Raw genomic sequence first — 25,786 nt, 5'->3', positions numbered from 1 at the left:
TCATGGGCAGTAGCAAGACCAAGTGGATCCCCATAATTTGGTCAGAAAGACAGGAGTTTATAAAGTGTTCAGGACAAAAGTGATATCATCCAAGTTAGAATATACCTAGTTTATCTCAAGTTAATGTCAAAGTGTCAGGCACATTCCTGATGCCTGGGTCCAGTAGTAAGTTTCCACATACTACTATTTATAGTGTGCTGGGAAACTATGCGGGGAAAACTGATCAGGGCAACTCAGGGGTTGATCAGGTTGGTTATGACTCAAGGTGGCTGCAGATTTGTCAAACTGAATTTATACATTATGTAAATGTAAAGGTGAAAGTGATAAGGGGTATAATCCAGAGAAGGGCTGGATTCACCAGTGTGCGATTTGTACAGTTGCCCAGGGTCTTATGCTCAGAAGAACCTCATCTTGGTTTAATGCTCTACTGTTGCTGTCTTAAATCATTCTTAATTTTTAAACCAGAAGCTTCATATTTTCTAAGCCCAGAGACAATTAAATGCAGATCTGTTGACCACCAAGGTCAACAGTTCCTCGACATGGTACTGTTTCTCCACGCCAGCTGAAAGGCACCTTCTAAACTGGAGGTGTGGCCAAACAGGCATCAACTCTGAGATTTAATAGAAAGAACCCTGAATTAGGAATGTTCATATCTAATTCTAGTTTTGCCACTGGTTAGTTGTAAGGCTAGCTCTATAACTTCCCTTCCAATACTAAAGTCATTGGATTCACAGGGCAATTAGCATGCCAGCATTAGAATCAAGCAACAAGTGTTTTATCTAGTGCCTTTCTGTGCAAGGTACTATTCCAAACCGTGATGTCGTTCCACCATAATTCATCAATCATCTTTTAGGGCATTGCTCCTTTTTTCCTGGATTGACTTATCTGAAACCCAAGTTCTTCTTAAAAAAATTTTTGTTTGTTCTTTTTAGATATACCTGACAGTAGAGTGTATTTTGACATATACACACACATGGAGTATAACTTATTCTAATTAGGATCCCATTTTTGTGGTTGTACATGATGTGAAGCTGAAACCCAGGTTCTATTTGGAATGACTGGAATCCCTTTCATTGATTCCTTACAAAGCAAGCATGTGAATTTCCAAGGTACTGGGCCACTGGGAGATAATAATCCCTAACGTTTATGGAATGTGTGTAGAAAGGCCAGGCTCTGTGCTAGGTTCTTCTTCTATTTCTTTTTTTTTTTTTTGGGGGGGGGTACTGGGGATTGAACCCAGGGTGCTTTACTCCTGAGCCACACCCCTGCTCCTTTTATTTTCACTCTAAATTGCGGAGGGCTGGCCTCCAACTTGTGATCTTCCTTCTGCATCCTCCCGTGTAGCTGGTACTACTTTTATCCCTGTTTTCTCAGATAAGAAACCGACGTTTTGAGACATTAAGAAACTTAAGCTAGAAAAGGGTCTGCGTCCAAAAAGCACATGTTCTCTTCACAGTGCCACTAGGCCAATACCAATAATAATGGAACACTGTTGTTGCCTCTTCTACCCAGCAAAGTCCTCAAAATCTACGTTTCCCCAATCCCAAGGTCAAACGGTGGTGGTGGTGGGGGGGGGGATGTGGTGAATGTCAGAGAAGGACGATAATGGAGAATTTTCGGAATTTTAGAGCCTGGGAGCAGGGCTATAAACGCAGTACAGTGGACTGAGTGCGGTAGAGTTTGGGACAATCCATCTAAGCAGCCACGGGGTACAACAGTCGTCATCTATCTCCAACCAAGACGAGGCAACGCTCCCCCGAAACCCAGTCCCCACACTTTTCGCTCTGATAGGCGAAACTGCTAGAACTAGAGGGGCGGCTGTGGGGTTTAGGCGCGAAGCACGCATCATACTCTTCCGCAGCTACCCACCTCCTTCAGACGCACGTGTTTAAAAAGAGTCCCTGGCTCACCCGGCCCGCTCCACCTCTGCTGGGTCGCGGGCCCCGCCTGCACTACTGGCCTCAAGTTTCATCCGAAAGGCTGGTGCGCACGACTGCAGTGACGGCGGCGACCAAGCGCCCAGCAGCGTTTTGCCACCCACCTTTCCCAGCCCCCGCCGCCGCAGTCTCCGCCCGCCGGGGAGGGCGTGCTCGGCCGAGCCCGAGCGAGGGTGGGGCGCGGAGAGGGAGGGGATCCCGGGCCGCGCCGCTACATTTCTCCCTGTGGCAGAGGCAGAGGCAGCGGCGGCAGCAGCAGGTGGAGCGAGCTCCGCCTCAAGCAGCACTTGGCCAGAAACCCGCTGCTACAACCGCCCGGGAGGGAGCTGGTCCGCTGGGCTGGAGTCCATACCCGCCCCGGTCCGACCCCCAGTTTCCAGGCACTGGGGTTACCGAAGCCGGTATCCCTGGGCCGCGGTTGGGGCCGGGGCCGGGGCCGGGAGCGCCTCGGAGCGCACAGCTGCGCTGTTCTGGAAGCCCACGTCCGGGACGCAGGATTAACGGGACCTGGCTTTTCTGGGCTATTCAAAGACGTGTTCTCCCGGGAAAGAGCCACTGTTGACTGTGGGTTTTGGGAGAAGCTTGGAGTCCTCCTGGACACCTCGCTGGACGCTCTCCATTTGCGCCCGGCTGGCGCGGGAGGGTCCTGAGCAACGCGCTTGCCTTTCCTCTTCAGCTTAGGCGCGGAAAGCCGAGAGCTCTTTCCTGGGGAACGGGACCTCCTCATTTGGTACTCCGTGGAATCCTAGCATCTCTCCTCTTGTTGGTCTCCAGGGCCTCGCTAGTTGGCACTAATCTGCAGGTGTTCTCTACCGATTTGGTTTCTTCTTCGATTTGGGGACACTTGTCACCAAGGACTCTCTACGCACCTTTCCCTGTCTTCGCGGGTGGGCTGGGTCTTAGGTCTCCAGAGCCTGCGGGAATTCTATCCTTATTCGCTGACCCTAAAGCCTCTCACCGCTAGCGGTGCCAACCCCTAGCCACTGGCCTCCAGGGGAGTGTGCAGACGGGACTCTGTTCTTCCCCCGTTTGAGGGAGTGCGGCCCTCTGAGGGCATTCGTCTTTTAGGGCTTCTTTGTGTTTGGGAGATTGGGGTCCCTTGGCCATGGCCTTCACTTTCGCCGCTTTCTGCTACATGCTGTCCCTGGTGCTCTGCGCTGCGCTCATCTTCTTCGCCATCTGGCACGTGAGTAACCCGCAGCGGTTTCTAACTCTTTTCATTCGCCCCAAACACGCTCCTGTCCACCTCGTTTTCTGATTGCACCTCACTTTCTTCCCAAAGCGGCGTGGGTGGTCTGGGAAGCAAGCCAGGCGCACCTGCGTGTTACTTTCTGCAGATCCCATGTCCCGGGGCAGGAGACAGTTCAATTCTGAGGCTCTGAGGCGCAGCAACGCGGGGCGCGCCCTGGGTACCCTAACTGGAGGCAGAGGGATCGTTGGTGCCCGGGATGGCGCACCCTCCCCAGGGTCTAGCGGAGAGTCCCTGGCAGGGGAGAAGTGGCTACCACCCCATCCTGCCTACTCCTTCCTCCTCTCCTCTCGTGCCCGCGGGAGAGGAAGGAGAAGTGCCTCCGTCGGACCTGGCAATTAGTCAAGTAACTATAACAACTAAACATTTAAAATGTCAGCATCTGTGGTGGGTTGCATTTAGACATAATTGGAGACAAAGTGGAAATACAATGGGAGCTCCTTGTAAGAGGAAGTAGGGAGAGGCCGGCCTGGAGAGGGGAGGGAAACAAAGTGACTGTGGAGGGCGGCGGGAAGGCAATGAAGAGGACCAAGAGGAGGCAAGGGAGACTGGGGAAGGAAAAGAATAAGGTCTGGGAGGTCTGTCCTGCTGGGGTTCCCAACCAGAGATTTCCCACGGGTGACACACCTGGCAAGTTCTGTCATGCCTAAGTGGTGCAGGATTTACCCCAGGACTCCCCAGCAGACACGAGTTTCTTGCCATCCTTTCAGAGACTAAGCTGGTTGAAAGCAGTCCTGAGTCATGGGTCTTCAGGTCTGGGGTGGTGGTGAGATGTGGGTTGAGAACCAGAAGCCCCCAAAGAGAAAAAAGTAAAGAGATGAGTGAGCAGGACTGAGGAATCTGGTCTTATAGACTGTGGGACGTTTTGCAAGTCCACTGAACTCTCAGAGTTTCCTTCTCAGAGGTTGGTTAAACTGCCCATTCTCTTTCTGGGAAAGTTGGTAAGAAAAAAGGTCAAGGTCAGGTGCTTTAGAAGGAGCACCCACCATTAATAGCCTGGCTCTACCAGCAAGCCCAGATGACAGGGATGGATTGTGAGGCCAGTTCCTGGAGGCACCAGCTGGTGAGCCTCAAAGAGATTGCATGCAATGGAAGATGACCCAAAATGAAGACCTGAAGGAAATTGCGTGGTGGGTGAGATGCTGGTGTTTTGTATGAGTGGTTTTTAGTATGAGAGGGTTTATCTTAAAAATAGAACGCAGCAGCTCCTGCAGCTCCTGCTACAAGGCACTGTGACAGGGTGCAGAGGGAAACCTGGGGTGGAGGAAGGCTTCTAACCATGTCACCTTTGGAGAGATGCTTGCTGGCTTCCTGCCATATCTGTAAAGTGAGAAAGTTGACCTGGATAATCTCTAAGCTTTCCCCCATTTCTCAAATTGTGTGAATCCATTTAGTTGATTTGACAATCTAGGGATGATAGACGGATTCACACACAGCAATTGAGGGACTGATTAAAAAAAAGTGGTGGAATTTTGAACCCTTTCTTTTTCTGCCCTGAAATGCTGGGTTTACTCTCTGGCAGGACATTAAGCCTTGAAGTTATTGATTATTTTAAGGAAAAATGAAACTTTACCTAATTTAGAATAAAATAGGATATAGAATAGACCATGCCTAAATGGTGCAGCAAACCTCTGCTCATGAATTCTAAAGAAAAAAATTTCAGCTTCTTTGGATTTGGGGAATTAGTTGCATTCTTGGAGGCTAATATTTCACTTGCTGTTTCTAGTTTGGTCATGTCCAGAGGGTGGCAGTTACCAGAAGCTCGCTCAACTCTCTCAGGCTTGGAGTTCTCTGAGCTAGCTCCTGAAGCAGAAGAGGAAGAATAATTCTTTCTCCCTTGGGGGAGACACTAAATAATTCAAGAACAGGTTAATGAAGTGGGTGGTTTGTGCAGCTGTTGACTAAGAGACATTTGAACGATGGTGTTTCAGTGACCCTGGGTTGGGCTCTGCTCTCAAAGTTCCCAACATGCACCCCTAATCTAGGGATAGCTGGATGCAGTCAAATCTCAAGTCAGGTCCTGTCCAGATTTTTCATGGAAGTGACAAGATTTTTGTTTTTTCTTTTTAATTTTTTTTTTTTGTAGTTGTAGATGGACAGCATGCCTTTATTTTATTTATTTATTTTCATGTGGTGCTGAGGATCCAACCCAGTACCTAGGCAAGCACTCTGCTACTGAGTTACAGCCCCAGCCCAAGATTTCTGTTTTCTAAAAAGCATTTGTACACTTTGAATTTAGACTACAAAATTCCTGAGGTTCACGTCTTCCTTTTCTAGGCTCCCTTCTCTGTAAATAAAACAACTCAAACCTTACTGCGCTGATTTGGTTCCTGAACACTGAAAGAGGAAGTCAGAGACATGTTGATTTTAGGGCACACATTACATGTTTGTGGATGTTGGTTATACAGTGGTGATTTCAACCAAAATTTAGGAGAGTTGATTCTATGTTGGACTGTGTGTTTATCTTCTCTCCAGCTTCTTATATTCTTTTTTTTTTTTTTTTTTTTTTTTTTTGGTACCGAGGATTGAACTCAGGGGCACTTGACCACTGAGTCACATCCCCAGCCCTATTTTGTGTTTTATTTAGAGACAGGGTCTCACTGAGGCTGGTTAGAGCCTCACTGTTGCTGAGGCTGACTTTGAACTTGAGATCCTCTTGTCTCAACCTCCTGAGCTGCTAGTATTACAGGCGTGCCTCACCATGCCCTGCTTCTTATATTCTTTACACATCTCTTGTGTAAAGAATAAATCTGATGAGCTCTATCAATTGTTCAGCCTACTGACACCCCAAGTAGAGTTGGACACGTAATATACAACATTTGGAAAGCTTGCCCCACTCCCATACTTGAATTGTACAATAGGAAGGTGAAAGAATTTTCTTGCTTATTTGCATGTACCTACTTAGGAGCAATAATGGACGTTGTTTAGCCAACCTCTGCCCTACACTTTATAGAGGCCCTCTTAGATGTATCTACAATTGTCTACCTCTCCCTTCTTCCCACTGGAAATCTAGAAGCAAGGATGGATGTAGCCAGCCATAAGTACATTTAAGACTTATTTTTTTCTTGAAAATTTATCTGTGTTTGTTTTCAAATGAAATTATTTCAAATCTGCCACCATCTTTGAGTACATCTGTTTTATTTGGAAGAAGCAGAATAATCTGTTTTCCCCCCGCATGGTTTTGCCTACCTCCCAGGCAATCCTTAGTCCTCACAATTGACATTTCACAAATGAGGGATGATGGATCAGAGAAATGACACTTGCCCAAGGTGGCACAGTTGCTAAGTATCGGAGCTGGGATTTAAACGGAGTCTGTGAGACTCTTAGGTCCACGTCTTTTTTCCAACTGTAGTCACTTTTTGTTTTGGGTTAAAGGCTTACTTTTTTTTCCCCTGAATTAATTAAATTTTAGAGTTGGAATTTCTGATTGGAATTATAACAAGACTAAGCACTATATATTCCTTTTTTTTAAAAAAATCAGATATTCTATTTCTTTCTTTTTTAGGAAAATTAGGCTTTTGCCTATAAAATTATACAGGTTCATTGCCTCAAATTTTGAAAATACAATGATATATAATGAAACAAAATCACTATTACTCCTACCATCCAGAAAGGATTAAGCATCTTTTGCGTAATTTAAAAAATTGCATGTGAATGTTTAGAACGAAAAAAAGTGTTCTAAAGGGTTTCAGATGTGAAGTGTTGTCTGTTTTCAGCCAAAATGAAATGAACAGTGTTTACTCACAGGAATCTTCTTAGCTCCAGCTTGGTGGAGCCTGTTTGCAGAGTGTCTCATTACGTAAACATAGATGAAGCCATTCTTTAAAAGATCAAAGATTCATTACTGTTTATTTTAGGTTTTTAGTTTTTAAAATATTTTTTTTAGTATATGGAGGCACTCTTATATAAATTGTCTGAGTTTTGACTATTTACAAATAAAATTCCCAATAATATTCCCTAGAAAGATTTGATGCATTATGTCATCTTGAAGTTTCTATGGATTCACAGCAGCATCTGATCTGCCCTTGGACAGTTTTAATAGATCCTGAAAGATGATAACAAATACATATTTATGGAAAGACCGTCTTGCTAGACAGAATGTCTTATGGCATAACTTTTTGGTCATTTCTGGCCTGTCACAGATGTAGCTTCTGGGAATGAAGTAAATGATTCAGTATCTCAAAATTACCCATCTGGAAATAAAAATGGGTTTATGTGTAATAGTAGGATGCTTGGGGTTGACTGTAGCCTCCCTCTTTCCTTCCTTCCTTCCTTCCTTCCTTCCTTCCTTCCTTCCTTCCTTCCTTCCTTCCTTCTTCCTTCCTTCCTTCTTTTCACGAATGTAAGAGTAAAACTTATTCAAGTGTGAATAGCAACAGAACTCCTGTAGGTGAGAGGGTACCCAATAAGGGTCACCCAATAGCCTTCTTTTTAAAAACACTACTTGGACCTACTCAGATGGGGTTCTCAGCTCTTTTCCAGGCCTCCTCTTTTTGTTCTGTTTGCACCACCGCCATCCCACCTTCAGAAGTGATGTCCGAAACTCCAGCCTGTTCTGCCCCCCTCTCCTGTCACTCCCAGCCCCATCCTTCTTTATCTCCTCACAGCTAGAGAGGGGAGGAAGGTCCAGGAGAGTAGGGACCTTTGCTGCTTCATCCATGTTTCTTCAGAGCCCAGAACAGTGCCTGACATGTACAAGATGCTTGGTAAATACTTGTAGAACAAATTCTTGAGCCCTTCTTGATAAGTACTTTTCTGGAAGAAATAGTAACTCACATCTGATTTGGCTTCTGGCCAGTTCTCAGGGACTACTTCCTAAGAAGTTTGGGCACAAACATTTTTTTTTAATTTTTAAATTATTTTTTACTTGTTGATGTACCTTTATTCTTTATTTATTTATATGTGGTGCTGAGGATCGAACCCAGTGCCTCACACATGCTAGGCAAGTGCTCTGCCATTGATCCACAACCCCAGCCCCTGGGCACAAGCATTTTTCTCTGTCCCCTGACACTTTGAAACTTTAGAAGCTATAATTGCTGCAAAGAAGAATGGCCAATACCAGTGGGTACAGGGTTCTCCTTGATGGCAGTGGAGTGAGTTTTCCCTCAGGGGGACAGTTTGGGGAGAGGTGCTGGCCCTACCTGCACAGCACCTCCTTTAAGGTGTAATGTCTGTATTGATAGTCACCTTACCCTCATTTGCATTGAGATATTGGCTGGCCATTTTCTGTAACTGACCCTGGGAAAGAAGACCAAGGTCACCATTGTGTTTCCATCACAGTCATGTTGAAAGAGAAGAGAGGATGTAGGATTCAGAGATCATGTGAAACAAGCCAGCACTGGGCCCCATCCCAACCATTTGGTGAGGTTTCCAGGCCTTATTAGCGTGGGATGTTGCAGAGGCACCAAAGCAACTTCTCTTTGACTTTAGAGTCTCTGGAACACAGCCAAAAGGCAGTGAGGGTTGTGAGCCGTGGCCAGGTAATTAGAACTTCCACCTATACCAACCCTAAAGCTGGGCCTGACATCACGGCTGTCCTGTCCACCCTGTTGGTCTGCCACCACCTTTCACATGGTTCTGTGATTTTTTTTTTCTCTGAACTTGTTTTCTGCTCCTGATTTTCTTCCCAGCCAGTCTGCAAACAAATCCCTCCGTGGCTTCAATCTCTTGTAGTGTGTTCTCTGGATAGTCCTCTTATCACTCTTCCTTGTCACCATCATCTGCCTCTGTGGGAATCCACCAGGGACTCTGCACCTGTTCACAGTCACACCCTGGTTCTTGGGCATCGCCCTAGGTGCTGTTGGTGACCTGACCCATCTCAGTGACTACTGGCTCTCCTGCAGTCCTGCAGCCCCTCATCACAGCCTGGCCCTGCCTTTCTACGGTGAGCCCCAGTCACTCACTCCCATGCTTCGCTGCCTCTGCCCTTTGCCCTTGTTTTGACTGCACCTTTTCCGTTCTTCTCGAGGATTCTGTTTTGTTCTTCCCTGATGCTGTCAGAGCTCATGGTCCACTAGGCTCTTACTGCTGCTCTCAACTGCTCTGCCCCCTGTCCCCTGTTGCTCCCACCCTAGAAGCCATCAATCACAGAAATTCACTCCTTTCCCCCTCTGCTCTCACCCCAGCTGCCTGAGAGCATCTGGCGCCCAGGTGAAAGCATAGTTCAACCTCAGCTGGCCGTTGGCACTGCGATCATAACGCACCAGCATGTTATAGATCAGTTTCTCCAGCTTCCATTATTTCCTTCTGGATCTTTGTCATTTTCTTAGAGCCCCAGAAGCTCCCCAAGATCCCCTCCCCTATCCTCCTCTGAGCAGATGACTCCACCTCCAACTCTTGGAGAAGATAGGTTATCAGACAGGGACACTTCACTACCCTGCTGTTTTAGTCTGTTTTCTGCTGCTATAACAAAATCCCATGGGCTGGGTAATTTACAAACAAAAGAAGTTTATTTGGCTCACAGTTCTAGAGGCTTAGAAGTCCAAGATTGAGGGGCTGCATCTGGTTGAGGGCTTTCTTGCTGCTTCACAACATGGAGGAGGGCATTGCATGATGAGAGATCGTGTGTGGGAGAGCAAAAGGGGCCCAAACTACTCCTTTTTATAACCATTCCCACGATAACTAATTTGGTCCCATGATAACAGACTTAATCAATTCATGAGGGTGGTGCCCCATTGCCTAATCACTTCCTAAAGGTCTTTCCTCTTAATACTTCTTACTCCCATCATGATGGCTTAAATGTCAACAAGAGTTTTGGGGACAATAGTCAAACCACAGCACCTGCCCTTCCCTGAACTTCTCCAATTATGTTCCAAATCATTTCTCTTTCTTTTCCAGACTTAGAGGCAGTGGTGTCTCCCTGCCTGAGGCTAATTCCTCTTGGGACAATGCTCCATCACTTTTCCCTGCCTCCTTTGTCTTTAGCTCCTGCCCTTCATCGGTCCTCTCTCCCCCATCAGCCAGTGTCTCTGAGCTTAAAGACAAGCCCTTCTTGAAGGGGTAGAGAGAGAAAAGGGGAGGGGAGGGGAGGGGAGGGGAGGGGAGGGGAGGGGGGATAGTAGAGAATAAGACAGACAGCAGAATACATCAGACACTAGAAAGGCAATATGTCAATCAATGGAAGGGTAACTGATGTGATACAGCAATCTGTATATGGGGTAAAATTGGGAGTTCATAACCCACTTGAATCAAACTGTGAAATATGATGTATTAAGAACTATGTAATGTTTTGAACGACCAACAATAAAAAAAAAAGAAAAAAAAAAGACAAGCCCTTTGTCCCCCAGGCTCCTGATGCTGCTCAGTCCCTCAGGTTTTGCCACATCCTGCCTCCTATTCCCTCTTTATATTCTTCCAGGAGACTTGGATGACTGTGGGGAATAATCATGTAACCAAGCCTTCTGCATCCACCACCTAGAACTGGTCAAATACCAGTATTTTCCACGTGTACTTATCTCTTTCTCTAAGGTACCTTTCATTTCTGACTCCTGTGCTTGACAAGGGCACCAGCATCCTTCTGCTGGGCAAACTTCAGGTATCAGTTAGTGCACATCTTGAATGGATCTGTCTGTGGCTTTGACCCTGTTGTCCAGGTCCTCCTGTGTCTCCCTTTTGTTCCTAGGATCCTGCTCCTGTGTTCCTTGCCCATTTCTGAGCATTTTGCCTTGATGGGTTTTTTTTCTTCTGCCTCCTGGAGAACAGTCTCCAACATGGATGTACCCCAACCCCCACAGTTGGTTCCACACTGAACTTGTCTATGTGTTCTCCTTGCTTGTAGTCTCTGGGGATCTACTTCTCACCTAGAGACTCTCTCTGTTCTGTCTGTCCAATTTTTCCCTAGTTAGCAGTAGCATTAGTCAATTTCTGTTGTTATAACAAAACATCTGAGATACTGAACTTATGAAGAGAAAAGGTTTATTTTGGTTTATGGTTCTGAAGGTTCCAGTCCATGGTCCAGTGGCCCCATATGGCCTTGGGCCTTTCTCTAGGCAGCACACCGTGGTGGGACCAGGTGATGGAGCAAAACAGCTCACCTGATCAGCCAGGAAGCAAAAAAGGAGGAAGAATGAGAGACTGGGATTGTACAGTTTCCTTTGAGGGCATGCCATAGTGACTAATGACTTCCCTTCTAAAGGCACCACCACCTCCCCACAGTGTCAAGCTGGGGACCAAGCCTTTAACACTTGGACCTTTGGGAGATGTTCATCATCCAGACTAGAGCACTAGTCCTATCTGTCTCCCATGCCTCATGGCCATGCCTTGGTTCAGGCTCCCATTTGTTCTTTCTCAGATTATAATCCTTTATAAATTGGGCTCTTTGGTTATCATCTCACCAACCCCATAACCATGGAGAGAGATCTTACGGAAAGAATCTCTGCACATCATTCCCAGACTGAAATTTCTAACTTCCTACTAAGGTTAGAGGGCTGGCAGGACCAACTCCCAGTTAGCTCTTGAGCCTCATTTGACCTCTTCTGTATTCCAGGTAGTTCCCAAGTGGGCTCTTCTCTTTCCCGGGAATGCTATCTGCCCAGCCCTTTTTAATTTTATTTTTTACTGGACTGATTCTGCTCTAGTCTAGGAAGCTCCACCCTCCTTTGATATCTGAGCCCCTGTCCATGTCTCCTGTCCCCTAGTTTGCATCCCATGGTTGCACTGGTCACATATAATTGTATTTGTGTCTGTGCTTAGACCATATGCTTGCAGAGGACAGGAACTGCTGCCCTTGTGTGTAGCCACAGGGGTGGTGTGATGGTTGGAGAGTTATAGAATAAATAAATTCAGGCTCTGGCTAATATACTGTAACTAACCCAAATGAATAGTTAAACAGACTTACCTGGTCACAACAATCCTGAATAGTTCTCTGATACCAATGCAAAACTTAATGAGGAGGCTGGCAAATATTTTTAATTTGGCAAAGAAAGAGAGGCAAACATGAGACTTTCTTGCATATGCTAAAATATAGCCAAAATGTTAAACAACTAAAAAAAGATATCTGAATCAAGAGCAGGTTGACAGACTGTAATGAGGCCACCAATATTTCTGTGTGCACTGCCGGTGTCGAAGTCATTAAAAGACTTGAGAATCTTGATAAGGATGAGGCTGCTACAGTGCATGGGGATTGGGGACTAAGCTTGGGTCTCATGGGGTTAATGAAATTGCCTGTAGGATAATGTCCAAACCCTCAGTTGGGGGTTGGAGGCCAACTGCATTGCAGCATCAACCTACTCTTGTAGTCAATCTTCTGTTATTCTCTATCTCTGGTCCCAGTATCATAGGTAGACTTTATTTCCCCTTGGATATGTTGGTCTATTCCTCTTGCCAAAAGGAAAATCGTCTTCACCTTGGACCTAAATTCTCCTCATTCTTTCACTGGATAGCTCTAATCACATTATTAGCAACTGCTCATTTTAGCCTGTTGCAAGCTCCTATGACATGACAAGCCTGTGCAGCTCACCTGCACTTCTACACACTGAACCTGCATTCCCCATGCACGTTCCTAAGCATGCCCCTGAGCTCTCTAAGTGAAGTGGAAGCTGATGGAAAGCAGGGTCCATATGGTCCAATTTATGCATTGATGGAATTTAGGGGACATGGTGACTGCATGCTGAGCTCTTGGCTGACTGATGACTGGCTGCTCTCAGATTGCCCATGAAAGGAGTGAAAGTCACCTCTTTGGCAGCTTCATTTGGTTTGTGAACCCACAAGCTATGGGTCTCATTCCTCCAAAGAAAAGAGGGAGGCTGTAGCTTTGGGGACAGTGGTGGCCCCCTGCAGGAGCAGTGTCTGGCAACTGGCCCTGCTGGGGCAGACTGTCTGGCAGGGTACTGTGTGCACCGTGACTCTTGGCAGCGGACAGCTGCTTTTGCCATCCTCCCTGTGACTACGGAAGGAGAGTCAACCCATGTGTCAGTCTGATGTGAGGCTCAGAGGCCCAGGATGCCATTCTCAGAGATAGTGACTTCTCCTTCCAGGGCTCTCTGTGGGCTATGGCTGTTAACTTCAGGCCTTGGCACTCCTGCCTGTAATGGGGGCTTTGAGACCAGAACCTTCCATCACCAATGACTCTTTGAGGCCAGTGTCTTAAAAATTAAATTACAGTGGCTGAAGGGTTGGTAAGGGCCTCAGTCACATGCAGACATATTAAAGGACAGGGACTGGCTATTTTACCTTTGTCTCTAGAACTTGGACAGCCACTAATTCAGTATGTAATTCTGCTCAGCCCCCATCATTTAATTGATCTAGTCCAGGTCTAGACTCAGGCTATCTTGTCACCCGTTTTCTGTCATTCTATTGTGCTGCTATCCTTTGCTCATTTTTTTTTTTCTGAGTTCCTGTGGCAAGAGAAAGGGATCTTACCTAGTCCTGAGGTTTCTATATTGAGCTCTCTCTCCCTCCATTAATTTTTAATGGATTGATTTTATTGTGGCAAAATGTGCATAACATGACATTAATTAACTGTCTTCACAATTTAAAAAGAATATATTTCTAGGTATTTTATTTTATTTTATGTGGTGCTGAGGATTGAACCCAATGTCTCACACGTGTGAGGCGAGTGCTCTGCCACTACCCCTGTCTTCACAATGATCAAGCTTCAGCGACGTTAGGTACTTTGAGGTGTTGTGCAGCCATTACCACCACCAATTTCCAAAATGTTTTCATCTTCCCAGACTGAAGCTCTGTCCCCATGAAACAATAATTTCCCAATTCCCTTCAGCACTGGCAACTGCCATTTTACTTTCTGTGAATTTGACTACACTAGATACCGTATGTAAATGGAATGGCATCGCATTTTTCCTTCTATGTATGGTTTATTTCATGCTTACAGGTGTGTCTATAGAGATGCCTAGAAAATTGGTAAATCACTCCTATGGATGGGTCTTTAAGAGTGTTCCCAGAGATGATTGGCATTTGGGTCAGTGAGTGGAAGACCTGCCCTGAATAGGGATAGCACCATTCTATAGCCTGGGGGCTCAAATGGAACCAAAACTGGAAAAAGGGAGAAACTTGCACATGTGTATGCTCAGCTCTTCTTGAACAGATGCATTTTCTTTCTTTCTGCTGCTGCCATTGGCCATGGATCTCAAACTCTAGATTCTTCAGCCTTTGAATGTGAACTTGCACCAGTGACTTTCCAGGAGGCTTCCAAGTCGTATCTTCAGACTAGGGCTGCATCATCGTTCCCTGTTTACCTAGGGCTTCCAAGCTCTTGGACCGAGCAGCTACTGGTTTCCTTGGCTCTCCAGGCTGCAGACGGTTGTTGTGGGACTATTCAGCCTCTGATCATGTAGCCCAATCCAATAACTCCCCTCATAATTGTATATAAATATAAGTTTACACGCACAGAGCACAATAATTATAGTATTCTATTGGTTCTGTTTCTCTGGAGAACCCTGACTAAATACACTTGAGTCACTTTCATCTTTTGGCCAGTGGGAATGATGGTGTTACAAACATGATAGACACACTCCTGTTGAGGTCCTGCTACCACTTCTTTTGTGTAATACCCAGAGGTAGAAGTGCAAGATCAAATAGTAATTCTATGTTTAACTTTTTTTTGTGGCTCTTCTAATTATACAAGCAGACGCTCTCTTGGTCCTAAGTCTCTGTTTCACCCACTCTTCTTTTTCTCGACCCTCTGGCCCTTGGCAGGTGCTACCTCGTTAGCCTTCCTCTTTAGGATGCCTCAGACATTTCAGATTTAGACATTTGCTTGTATCTGGTCTGTTTTGTTACATTGCTTGGAATCGTGAAATCTTTTAAGTGAATAAAACAGAATCTTTAAGTCTTAGCATTACACTCTAGTTGTCAGAAGTTATAAATGGTCCTTAAAGGGAAATTTTACCAAAGACAACTCTTGGGCTTTGCCAGGGAATTTCATCAGGCAGAGATTTAGCAGTTTTCCATAATTTTAGGGCTGAGAGCATTCGGGGTGTGTAAGAACTGAGAAATGTACCTGCTATTAAGAATAAAGGGTGCAGAGCATGGTGGTGCACACTTATAATCTCAGCAGCTCAGAAGGCTGAGGCAGGAGGAACACAAGTTCAAAGCCAGCTTCAGCAACTTAGGCTGAGGAAGTAGGTCAGTGGTTAAGTGCACCTGGGTTTAATCCCTGGTTAGGGGGGAAAAAAAGAATATCTTGCCAAAGAATTTGTTTTATTATTTATTAAAACCTAATTTGCATTTTGGATCTCAAATCAGTGCAGAGGTCTAGTATGTCCTTGGCCGTCAGGGGTGGGCCAGGCATTCTTATGTGGGCTGCAGAGGAGCCAAAGGTTCACACTTCCATTTTTTTCCCCTGAACTGAGGACTGTTGGGAACAGGGGAATGAAGCAGGTTGTCAGCTTGCTGGGAGACAGTTTAGAGGATGACTTCATTTCTAGTTTCTTTAAGCTGTATTAAGTCACAAAAGTAGCTTTTAAAAATAAAATGCAGATTTGTAAAAGGTAATTTTTTTTCTCTTTCTTAGACACACACACACACACACACACACACACACACAAAATTCATAGCCATGCAAATCCCACGCTTACCCTGTTTTTCTCCCCTCTGCTGGGATAAAGGTGGGTTGTGGGGGATGGAAGGGAGGGAAGCCTTATGGACTCATTGCTGTCACCACAGTTTGGGTTGAGTGTCTCAGCAGGAGCAATCAGCCACATTCATTTGCTCAACCAGCGTTTGCCTCTCAGCACCCAGAGGCTTGCAGCCAAGAGCTTCGGCCTCTATTTGCATGGTATCTGTCCCTGAGTGTGACCAGCACCTAAAACTGCCCTTTTAGGCGGCTGTTCAGCTGTAATGGAGCTGATCCTTTGCAGCATACATAAAAGTGTTCTTGCTCAGGATGTGGGTATGACTGAATGAACCCCTGATCCCCTTTCTTTGGACTCCTTTTCTCCCAGTGAGAGAAGACCCGCGGAGATGGAGTGTGTAAATGGCTTCCTGTTTGTATCATTGCCCTTCTCTATCCAGCAATGTCATGCCCAGAGTTCAGCTCCCCACGGTGGCCCCCCAGGTCCTCTGGGCTGTGGCTGGTTCAGTAGAAGTCTGTGGTGATTGGTGAGTCCTGGAATTAGGGACTCCAGGCCTTGGCTTTCTCTTTCAATCTCTTTCTCCCTTTCTGTCTTATTTCTTTTTTCTTCCTTGCCTTGACCTCCTTTTATTCCTTCTCCTGTGCATGTGTCTTAGATCTGTCGGAGGCTGCACAGTGTTACTTAGCCCAGCTGGTGGGCTCCCGGGCTGGGAAGTAAGTTGCTACCACCTCCCACCTCCATGGCGTCTAGAACCGTGGGCTGACATTTCCAGAGCATCAGTCGTAGGTATCTTTTCTGTTTTTGTGTTCACATGGTCCATTTTGACTATAGGATCCAGTTCTCCTGCTGGGGAAAAATGCAGGGGAGGAAGCAGAGTCTTGGCACTAATTTCTTCTTCTTTTTTTTTTTTTTTCTTATTGGCAACTGATTCATGAACTCTAAAAAAAGAGTTGATAGCAACATAGCCAGCTAGTGGTGGCAGCCCAGATGGCCCCCTATATAATAGAGACATTTGTATCTTGGATTAAAAAAATTATTTAAATGAGTTCTGTGAACCTTATTCAGAAAAGAAATTAGCAACTGCTTTTAAAGGTTGTGGGTATGGAAATAGTTAAAATAGTTAGCTAGTCACTTGGAATGCCAAGATTGGGAAACAGGGATTGAGGAGTCTAGGGCCAGGATTTTAGGGGATTGCTGCGTGGGGAGTTGGGCTCTGGAGGTACTACTTTGCACCGCAGAAGACCCCCAAATGACCTGTTCTCGAGAGTGTCACAAACAGGGTTCCAGTCTGAATGTGAGTGCATGTGGGCCTGAAGGTGATGTTGGTGCCTCTGTCTACCCTGTAGAGGTTCTACAGACTGTAAACCTGCACAGTGACCAGGCCCAAGAGAATCCATTTGTGCCAACAGTTTCCAGATTCCATACTGAACCCATCTCTGGATGACCCTGTTTCCCATTTCTTTCCTTTCTCTCTGGACACTGGGACAGGGTACAGGTTACATTCCGCTACAGTGAGTCCATGGGCTGCCTGAAATCTTGAGCAGGCCTTCTTTGTTCTCATTGTCCTATGTCATCAGCAGGCCATTGGGTGGGGAGTGGAAGTCCTTATTCGATGGGGGTTTTGAATTGTGGTGCCATCAAGTTGGCGTTGGCCGTTTCATGATGATGGAGTGGGAAGTAAGGCGGGGGACGGATTGTAAAAGCCACAGAGATGGCGTGTGTAAATGGCGGTGGGTGGGGAGAGATGGTCTCTTAGAGCAAGCAGAATCATTATCTGGAGTTTGGATATGAACCAGATGCGGTAGAACTTAAAGCCACTCCGTCATTTCTGGACCGTGACTTAGCCTGGGATGATTTTTCTTGGCATTTCTGGAGAGTGATAGGGAATTGAACTGAGGCCAACAAAGCATATGTGCTGACTGGCGGAAAATGTATTCCATCTTGACATCCTTTTCTCTCATTGATTGGCAGTTTTAGAACCAAAAGTCGTGCCCTGGAAAGGGACTGGTGGCTAATGGGGCACTCTCAGCAAAGCTCCTCATGGCTTTAGCCAAGTCTGCATCTCCTGGGTCTTTTTTTTTTAAAGTCTATTTTTAGTTATAGATGGACATTTTATTTTTATGTGGTGCTGAGAATCAAATCCAGTGCCTTCCACACGCAAGGCGAGTGCTTTACCACTGAGGCACAACCCCAGTCCTCCTGGGTCTTTGTTTTCTTGTGTGTGAGATGAAGGAGCTGGACAGAGTGGTCTCTACGCTCCTATCCAGTTCTGGAATTCTCTGATTCTTCCAGTGCTCGCTACCTGCATCTCTTGCTTCTTTTCCTCTTATTGTGTTTTTTCTTTTCCTCTCTGGGTATTTAAGATCAGGATTCTGTGTAGGGAATGTATCAATTAGGGTTCTTAGAAATGAAATCAGCTCAGCCTCCTTAAGAAAAAAAAAAAGGAAAAGGATTTCCAGAAAGGGAAGCAGAGTGCTTACAGAATGGATGAAAGTCTAGAAATTAGACTCAAAACAACGGAATAACTAGATTTAGTCTCTGCCCTTGCATCACCCCTGAAGGAGAGAGTCGTACAGGTTGGTGCCACCCAGTGGCTAAGTACGGCAGGATCTGCAGGCCCCCTGGTGGCTTCCCCAGTGGAAGGAGAGGCCACTGGGTTACCCTCCCAGCAACATTTAAAGGAGAAGAGAGAACTCTCCAGAGAAAAATCAGGCTGGTGTTGGAATGGGGCATAGAGGTGGTGACCAGGAAGTGCCAGATAGTCACTCCCTGGGCTCTTTGGTTTAACTTTTCTAGGCGGTTACCTCATCTATATGTAGAGAAAAGCTTTTCTCTAAAGCCAAGGTGAACCTCTTGTTGCCCTTTGATGTTCAACACTCACATGAGTGGCAGAAAAAGAAACTTATTTAATATCTTCATTCTTCACTTGATAACCAGCTATGATCTGGCCAGGAGGACTGATTTACTGGACTGGTGGCCCTGACTATGATTCCCCATAAGGCAATGATGGCCCTCTGCCCCTCAGTGTACGGTTTCCAACTTCTCATCATTACAACTTCCTGGCTGTGGAGGCAGTGAGGCACACTTTTGCATGTTCTGTAGTCCGTTTTTGTGTTGCTGTGACTAAATACCTGACAAAATAACTTAGGAGAGAAAAGGTTTATTTGGGGTTCACGGTTTCAGAGGTCTTAGTCCAGTGCTCTGGTCCCAAGGTGAGGCGGCACATCATGGCAGAAGGGCCCAGTGCAGAAAAGCTGCTTCAATCAAGGCAGGCAGGGTCAGGAAGCAGGAAGAGGGAGGTGGGGGTGGACAGGGAAAGAGAGCGCGATGTGGGGGGGCGGTGGAGAGAGAGAGAGAGACAGGTGGTGGGGAGGAGAGAGAAATGAAGAGAAGGGACTATGGGAAGATGAACCTTTCTACAGAATGACCCCTGTGGCCCACCTCCTCCAGCCATGTCCCACTTCCCTTCAGCTACCACTCAATCCATTCATTCAAACTAGGATGGACTGATTAGGTTCAGCTGTCGATCCAATCATTTCACCTCTGAATATTCCTGCAGTTAACAGGAGCTTTGGGGGACACCTCCTATCCAAACCCTAGCAGTACACGTCTTTCCTTCTGAGCCTTCAGGTTTTGGAGCCCACTTGGATTGAGGGCTTCCCAGTTCTTAAGCAAAACACCTGGTCACTTAGATGAAAACAGCAACCATCGTGTGAGTCAAGAATAAGAAAGGGGGCTGGGATCATGGCTCAGTGGTAGAGGGCTTGCCTTATATGTGTGAGGCACTGGGTTCGATTTTCAGCATCACATATAAATAAATGAATAAAATAAAGGTCCATTAACAACTAAAAAAAAAAAAAGAATAAGAAAAAAGTTTTCTTACCAGTTTTGGTGTCCCCCAGCCCATTCAGCCCCAAATTCTGGAAGACAAATGGTCAAGTGAAACTTAGCTTTTCCTTTCCCCCTTCTTGTTAGCTTCCTCTTTGGACCATAAACCCCTGCCTCTGACCCCACCATCGCCCCCCATGTAGCCTGTGCGGAGCAGATGTGCTCAGTTTCAATTCCCTACTTCGCACAGAGCCAGGGACAAGGAGCGCTGTCTGTACCACTTGGTATGTTTTCCTGCATTCCCACAGGGGCTACTCTCTTATAATTAGCAAAGTTGGCAGCTTCCGCCACCGTATGGAGGAAGTTATTTTGCTCTGTAAATGGGAGGCAGTGTCAGTTGTGTCCCGAGGGGAGAGGTGATGTTATGGCTCAGAGCTCTGCTGTCTGCTCCCTGGCACCTTCATTAAAATCAGTTCTTCCTTGCCAATCTAGGAGGGGTATGAAGGAGCCAGAGGAAGTTTGGTGTGGCAAGATGATTAGAGCCAAGAGAGAAATGACTCTAGAAACAGCCTGGCCTTTTCAGAAAGTGCGTTCTGCTGAGCTACAGGGTGAACGATAAAGTGCCTGGGTCTGGGATGGGAATGCTGACCCAGATCACCTAGCATAGCCAGCTGCCCGCTGCCCACTGCCCACAACATAAACAACCATTTCTTAGTCCACTTACTCCTTCAGTTTTCCCTTTTTTAAGTCAGAACACCAAGTGGAACATTTTGTGCAATAAAAAAAAAAAATAAATCAGTACAATGCACCAAAACACAAGACAGTAAAAACTTTGGGATCAAGGGCTCCACCAGGAGCAGCTATGGTTGCCCCCTGGCCAGGCATGTGTAGATTGCTCCCCATGGGCCCACCAGGCCCAGCTTCCAGCATCCTTCCAGTAATGGAGCATGGTTGGTTTACTATTTGCTGTTTTGACACTGAAGAAAGGGAATAGAGTAATACAGTTGTACAGTCCCAGAATCTTGACCCCTATGATCATCTGGCTCTGTCTTCTCATTTGGAAATGAAGGTACTTTAACCTCAGGGGTAAAGTGACTTGGCTAAGGTTACAGCCCATTTAGGGCAGAACCCAGAAGGGAACTCTCAGTTCCCTTAATTCCCAGATCAGTGTTCTTCCAGTACCAGGTGTTTCCATCAGACAACCCAACCTATTGTGTTTTATAGCAACATAAATTAAGAGTTCCAATGTGTCTACTTGATCTTGACAGCTGGGTGTACTGAGTATTCCTACTTTCTCCTCAACTCATAATTGGATTTTGTGACATTGGTTTGTTTTGTATGTGGGCTAAAGAGAATGAGAAAATTGAACGACAAAAACAGGTAGGCATAGGATATTTGGCCAATCTCTATGCTGAAGGTAGCGCATAGCTTCAGGGAAGATGTTAATTACAGGGTTGTTCTAAATGCTTCATTTATTTATTCTATCTATTTATTATCTATCTATCTTTATCTATCTCATCTAATTACTTCTGAGAGATGCTTTCTCTCTGAACAGGTTTCCATCCAAAAGGGCTCATACATACTTGTAGTCTTCATTCAGAGTTTTGAGACAGAGAACATGCTACACCTGGGTTGTGTGGCTCCAAACCACCGGACATGACAAGCCTGTTCGCCTTTCCCTGAGTTGTAATGACTGTATCTCTCAAGCAAGGGGCGAAACAGTTGCTTCCCTCTCCCAGTGTTCTGAGTTGGGTGTCACCTTCTCTCCTGCCTTGACAGTTTTCATGTAGGGCCTAAAGGTCATGCATTTGCAGGACTGGCTTAACCTGCCACCCACCCCTTTAGAAGGTCTTTATAAATCATCAAGGAAGCCACACCCTTTCCCCCTGTGTCATAGTGTCATCTGACTCAGTGCAGTGTTAAAGGACAGGTGATCCTGTGCAAGGTCATGTTCGAGGTCATGGTTGGCTTGTCACCAAGTGGTCAGTTGGGGTCTTATCGCTCACATTGCCATTGTGTCATCACCAACCTCTCAGCCAACAGAGCTGGGGTGCTGTGTTCTCTGGTGGTCCCTCAGAGGCCTTTTCTAGCCTATCTGTGATCCCTGTGGTCCGTTGACATTCTCCTTCTGCACCCCTATTTCCTCTGACTCCCCTCTCTGCCAGCGGCACCTGTGACCCTCCCCTTGTGGAGGACAGTCAGATTTGCTGGTGGCTTCAATGTTTCTCAAATGGATGAAGAAGAAAGAAAAATTAAGCAAGTATCATTTCCTGTTTATACAGTCTCCAAGATAGAAACCCTGTTTTTGAGCACAACTAAAGATTTCCTGCCCTCACAATTAAGGAAAGAAAAGGCCCACGTCATGAGATCTGGAAGAACAGCCGTGCTGGTGGGAAGGTGCCAACACACTGGGGCCTGGGCAGTGCTAGCCTGCCTAGTGCACCTTAGACTCTGAGCTCCTGAGCATCTGATCTACCTTTGGAAGGCTTCACAGTCTGTCCAGGGGATGCCGGCTTCTCTGAGAACATCTGAGAGATGTTATGGGTGAAAGGCAGTGTTGGCAGAAGATGCTGGTGAGGAGTTGAGTTGGGGACAAGGTTCCTGAGGTGCAAAGGACGTGGACAGAAGGTTGATGCAGCTCGATGTCAGGGTGAATAGGGTTAACCCTTTTCAGGGACCTCCCGGAAACTCTGCAAAATGAAGACCACCTCTGAGCCCAGCTCACCAGGATACATGTCCTGTCAGTCCAGTGACTTCTTTGATTTCCCATGTTGTGTTAGGCATAATATTCTGAATTTAGGCTGCAGAACCTCCCTCTGGTTTGTCTTATCCTGATTTGACCAGCCCTGCTCCAACTTACTGGGCCTCAGTTTCCTGCTCTGTAAAGGAGAGGTGTCATGGTTAGTGGTCCTCATAGCCGACTGGTCCGTAGACATCATTTCTTAGGCCTTGAGTGGGTCAAGGACTCTGAATCGTTAGCTCCCAAGTGATTTGAACATGCAGCAGCATTTGGAAGCTTCAGGAAGCATCGGCCAGGGCATCTCTCACATTCCATAGGTCTTCCTGTCTTCTTCCCTCATTATCCTTTTTCCCAGATCCCACATTAAATAAAGTTCATCACCTTGTACAATTTGGTCCCACGTCTGTACCTTTAGCATGTCATTATTTCCTTCATTTGCATTTCTGCTTTCCAACAATCCATTATTTCTAATTTCTCTCCTTGTTCAGGAAGTTTTTCATAATTTGCTTCTTACATACCAGATTCCCTTTTGACTTGGGGCTTCCTGACATCCTCAAGATGATAGATATCTCTCACTATGGTGGGGCGATCCTGACTGTGTTGCACAGAAAATGAACTCTCCTACTTGTTAGAGCTGTGAATTTTCTTTCCCCAATAAGAAGATGGATTCATGAATAGCTTCTTCCTTCCCAGCCAGACGTCCAGGGGACTGGAAGGGACCATAAGTGCTGTTGACCTTCAAGCTCTGTCTTCCATGGGGAACTAACAGGTGATGCCTAGTGCTCCCCTGTAAGCAGGTTTTCAAATGTAAGAGCCCTGCTCTCTGATGATGATAAGATTGAGACCTGGATGGGGTCCCCGTGTCCCCTTCCTCCTTCAAATCCCACTGAAGTGATACCTGGTGCTTATCTTGGGACCCTCTGTTTCCTCTTGCTGTTCTTACGTGTGTCAACATGCTTGGATGGATGCCCTCACACAGGCGTGTGCTCCTCTGTTTGAGCGGTGCTTTTCTCATCTGTAAAGCAAGGTGACTGGGCCCTGTGACAGCAGAAGCCCCTTCTAGCTCTGGTGCTGTGGAGAAGCCCTGACAGCGTCAGAACTCCTCACTGCTCCGAGCCCTTCAGCAACAGTTACCCTGAGAGGCAATTTGAAGATCGCTGCTTAGAAAAGCCCTTTCTTTGCAAAGAATGTTGGTGTCAAGTTCGTCTGGAGAAGCCATGCATGCTCTTGGGTGATTCAGAGCTTACCAGACTCTCCTAGCCCTTTGTGTCTCTTTGGTTCCTATGATCAATGAATAATTTATTTACCCCTCAGCATCCCCACTTCCTGTTCTAGCTATTCTCTGCTCATTAGTGTCTGTACCCAGAGTGGGCAAGGGTGGAGGAGCAAGAGAAATGAAAAATTGCTGTCCTCAGACTTGTATATTGGTGGCAGGGGGTGGTTTTAAACCCAGGGACAAGAAGTCAGGGTGATGACAGGGAAGTTCTGTCACTATCTGCTGAGATTCCTTTTGTGTGTGTCACCACCCTAGAGATGGCCGAGTGGCCAGATGTCAAGGGGCAGGAGCTGTTTGAAGCAGGCTGCAAGCTGACTGCTGGTCTTTTTCTAAGCAACAGATGTGAAAGCGAGGGAAGAAGGAGCACTTAATTGTGAGCAAGAGTGGAGGTGATACGTCTCCGTGAAAGAGTTGACATTCGGCCAAGATGACACTGAATTCTTTTCCTTTGCATGTGCTATATTTACTTCCCTGATCGGGGGCAAGTGCAATTCCCCAGGGCCTCTGAGTCTTTGTTTTCAGTGTAATTGGGATGTGAAGATGCTGCGATTTGTCTTTGAGGCTGTGCATGGTGGCAGAGTCCCTGAAGGGAGGTGCCTAGGGAGGTGCCTGGGTAGCTGTGGCACCTGCTGGATGGCAAGTGGTCCAGCCCCACCGCAGGACAGACCTGCAGGGAGGGCAGGAGGTTCCCTTGTGAGGGAAGGCAACTCCTTGCCCATCAGTCATTTCCCTGGATAGTGCCTGCACTCCACAGTGTGTGATCAAGCTGGGAACCGTCCCCTTTGTCCCTCCCCTGCTGGCCTCTTCGGATTCTCTGCTTTTATTCCTTGTGCTTTCCTTGTCCTGTGCACCCAGGTGCAATGCCCTGAGGCACCTCTGGAGAACTCTTCTAGTGAAGAATCAAGATCTTGTCTGTATTTTTCCAGCCTTTGCTTCTAGCCCAGCCACCAGCCCAGCCCAGGCCCCAAAGGAAGCCAGAAACCACCAGCCCCGTAACTAACCCAGGGATGATGTGTGAGTGGAAAATGTTGCTAAGAGCACAAACTCCACAGGCATGTCCTCTGCGCAGGCAGCTGGATTCCAGGGTCTATTTTGAGCACTGCTGCGTCTTGCAAAGGAAGGATGGCCGGCACTTCAGAGATGCCACCTGTCCCCATGACACATTTCCTTTTTTCCCTCTCGTGTTCTTTGTTATGTTCTAACTCCTTAGCATCTCTGTCATATGATGGGGATTATGACCACATCCCCAGATTCCCTAAAGCTTGCAGGTTTCCATTGGTAGTTAAAAGAAAAATAAATGTGTTTTTATTATGAGAATCCTGGGGTGGTGCTCTTTGTCAAGCAAGGTAAAGAAGAGGTGTCATCTGTACATCACATGTGATTAGGATGATGAGCTCTTCCTGCTGTTCCTTCTTTCGGTTGTGTCTCTCCTCTCCTCTGTCTCCACTGAAGATGCATAATTGATGAGGGAAAAGCAACTGAATTGTCTCTGTGAAACTAGCGAAAGCCGAAGGTCTCTTCCTCCTGTGTCTTGTATTTCTGTTCGGGGCACTCTTTCTTTATCCAGAGGTCTGCTCACTTTGGTGTGCTTGTGAACCACCAGGAAACATGGACATTCAGATGTTCACTCCTGCCCTGGGGATTCTGGTTTGGGAGAGCTGGTTATGTGTGGGTTGAATACAGAGAGATTTGCTCCGTAGCACTGTTTCACACACAGTACTGTTCTGTTCCAGGCTGTTGGATAGACATCCCCCAATAAGGGCTAGTATTGCTTAAACACTTACTTTATTGGGTACTATTCTAACTGTAGCAATTTGTTGAATACTTACTGTGTCTTGTTATTCAGGTACTACCACTACACCCATTCTTCAGATGGAAAAATGTAGGTACAGACAGCAAGATGGCTGAACCAGAACTGGTTCCAGGCAGGTGACCCAAATCCTGGGTTGCCACTGCACCTCTCTGCGATTGTTTCAAGAGATACATTTTTCAGGATATGGCTGGTAGTTTTGGTGTCTCATCATCTTAGAACCACACACAAATATCAGAGTAACTTTGATGACAGAAAACCTAAAGATGACTGGGTCTTCCATCTTTAGATAGAAAGCCTGACCCTGTGAGGTAAGAGGATAGTGAACTGGGCCAAGGAAAAGCCAGTTTATTGTGAACTGAGGGTGCTCTGAGCTGTGAAGTGTTCTAAGAGAGCTCTTCAGGGAAGTTATTGTG

At 46.3% G+C, this 25,786-nt stretch overlaps 1 protein-coding gene across 4 annotated transcripts in view; it reads left to right on the top strand.

Moving 5' to 3' along the window:
- Nucleotides 1-3,042: 3,042 nt before the first annotated feature.
- The window catches only part of Cnih3 (cornichon family AMPA receptor auxiliary protein 3), a 110,037-nt gene continuing 87,293 nt past the window's right edge, over nt 3,043-25,786 (top strand). For all 4 annotated transcript variants that reach the window (XM_026407157.2, XM_026407156.2, XM_026407155.2 and 1 more), the window contains exon 1: nt 3,043-3,123. In XM_026407157.2, coding sequence (XP_026262942.1) covers nt 3,043-3,123 — 81 coding nt within the window. The remainder of the gene's footprint in view (nt 3,124-25,786) is intronic.

This window comes from Urocitellus parryii, chromosome 9 (genome assembly GCF_045843805.1).
Source record: "Urocitellus parryii isolate mUroPar1 chromosome 9, mUroPar1.hap1, whole genome shotgun sequence".
Lineage (NCBI taxonomy): Eukaryota > Metazoa > Chordata > Mammalia > Rodentia > Sciuridae > Urocitellus > Urocitellus parryii.
Note: the sequence above shows the minus strand (reverse complement) of the source record. Positions and strands in the feature narration are given on the sequence as shown.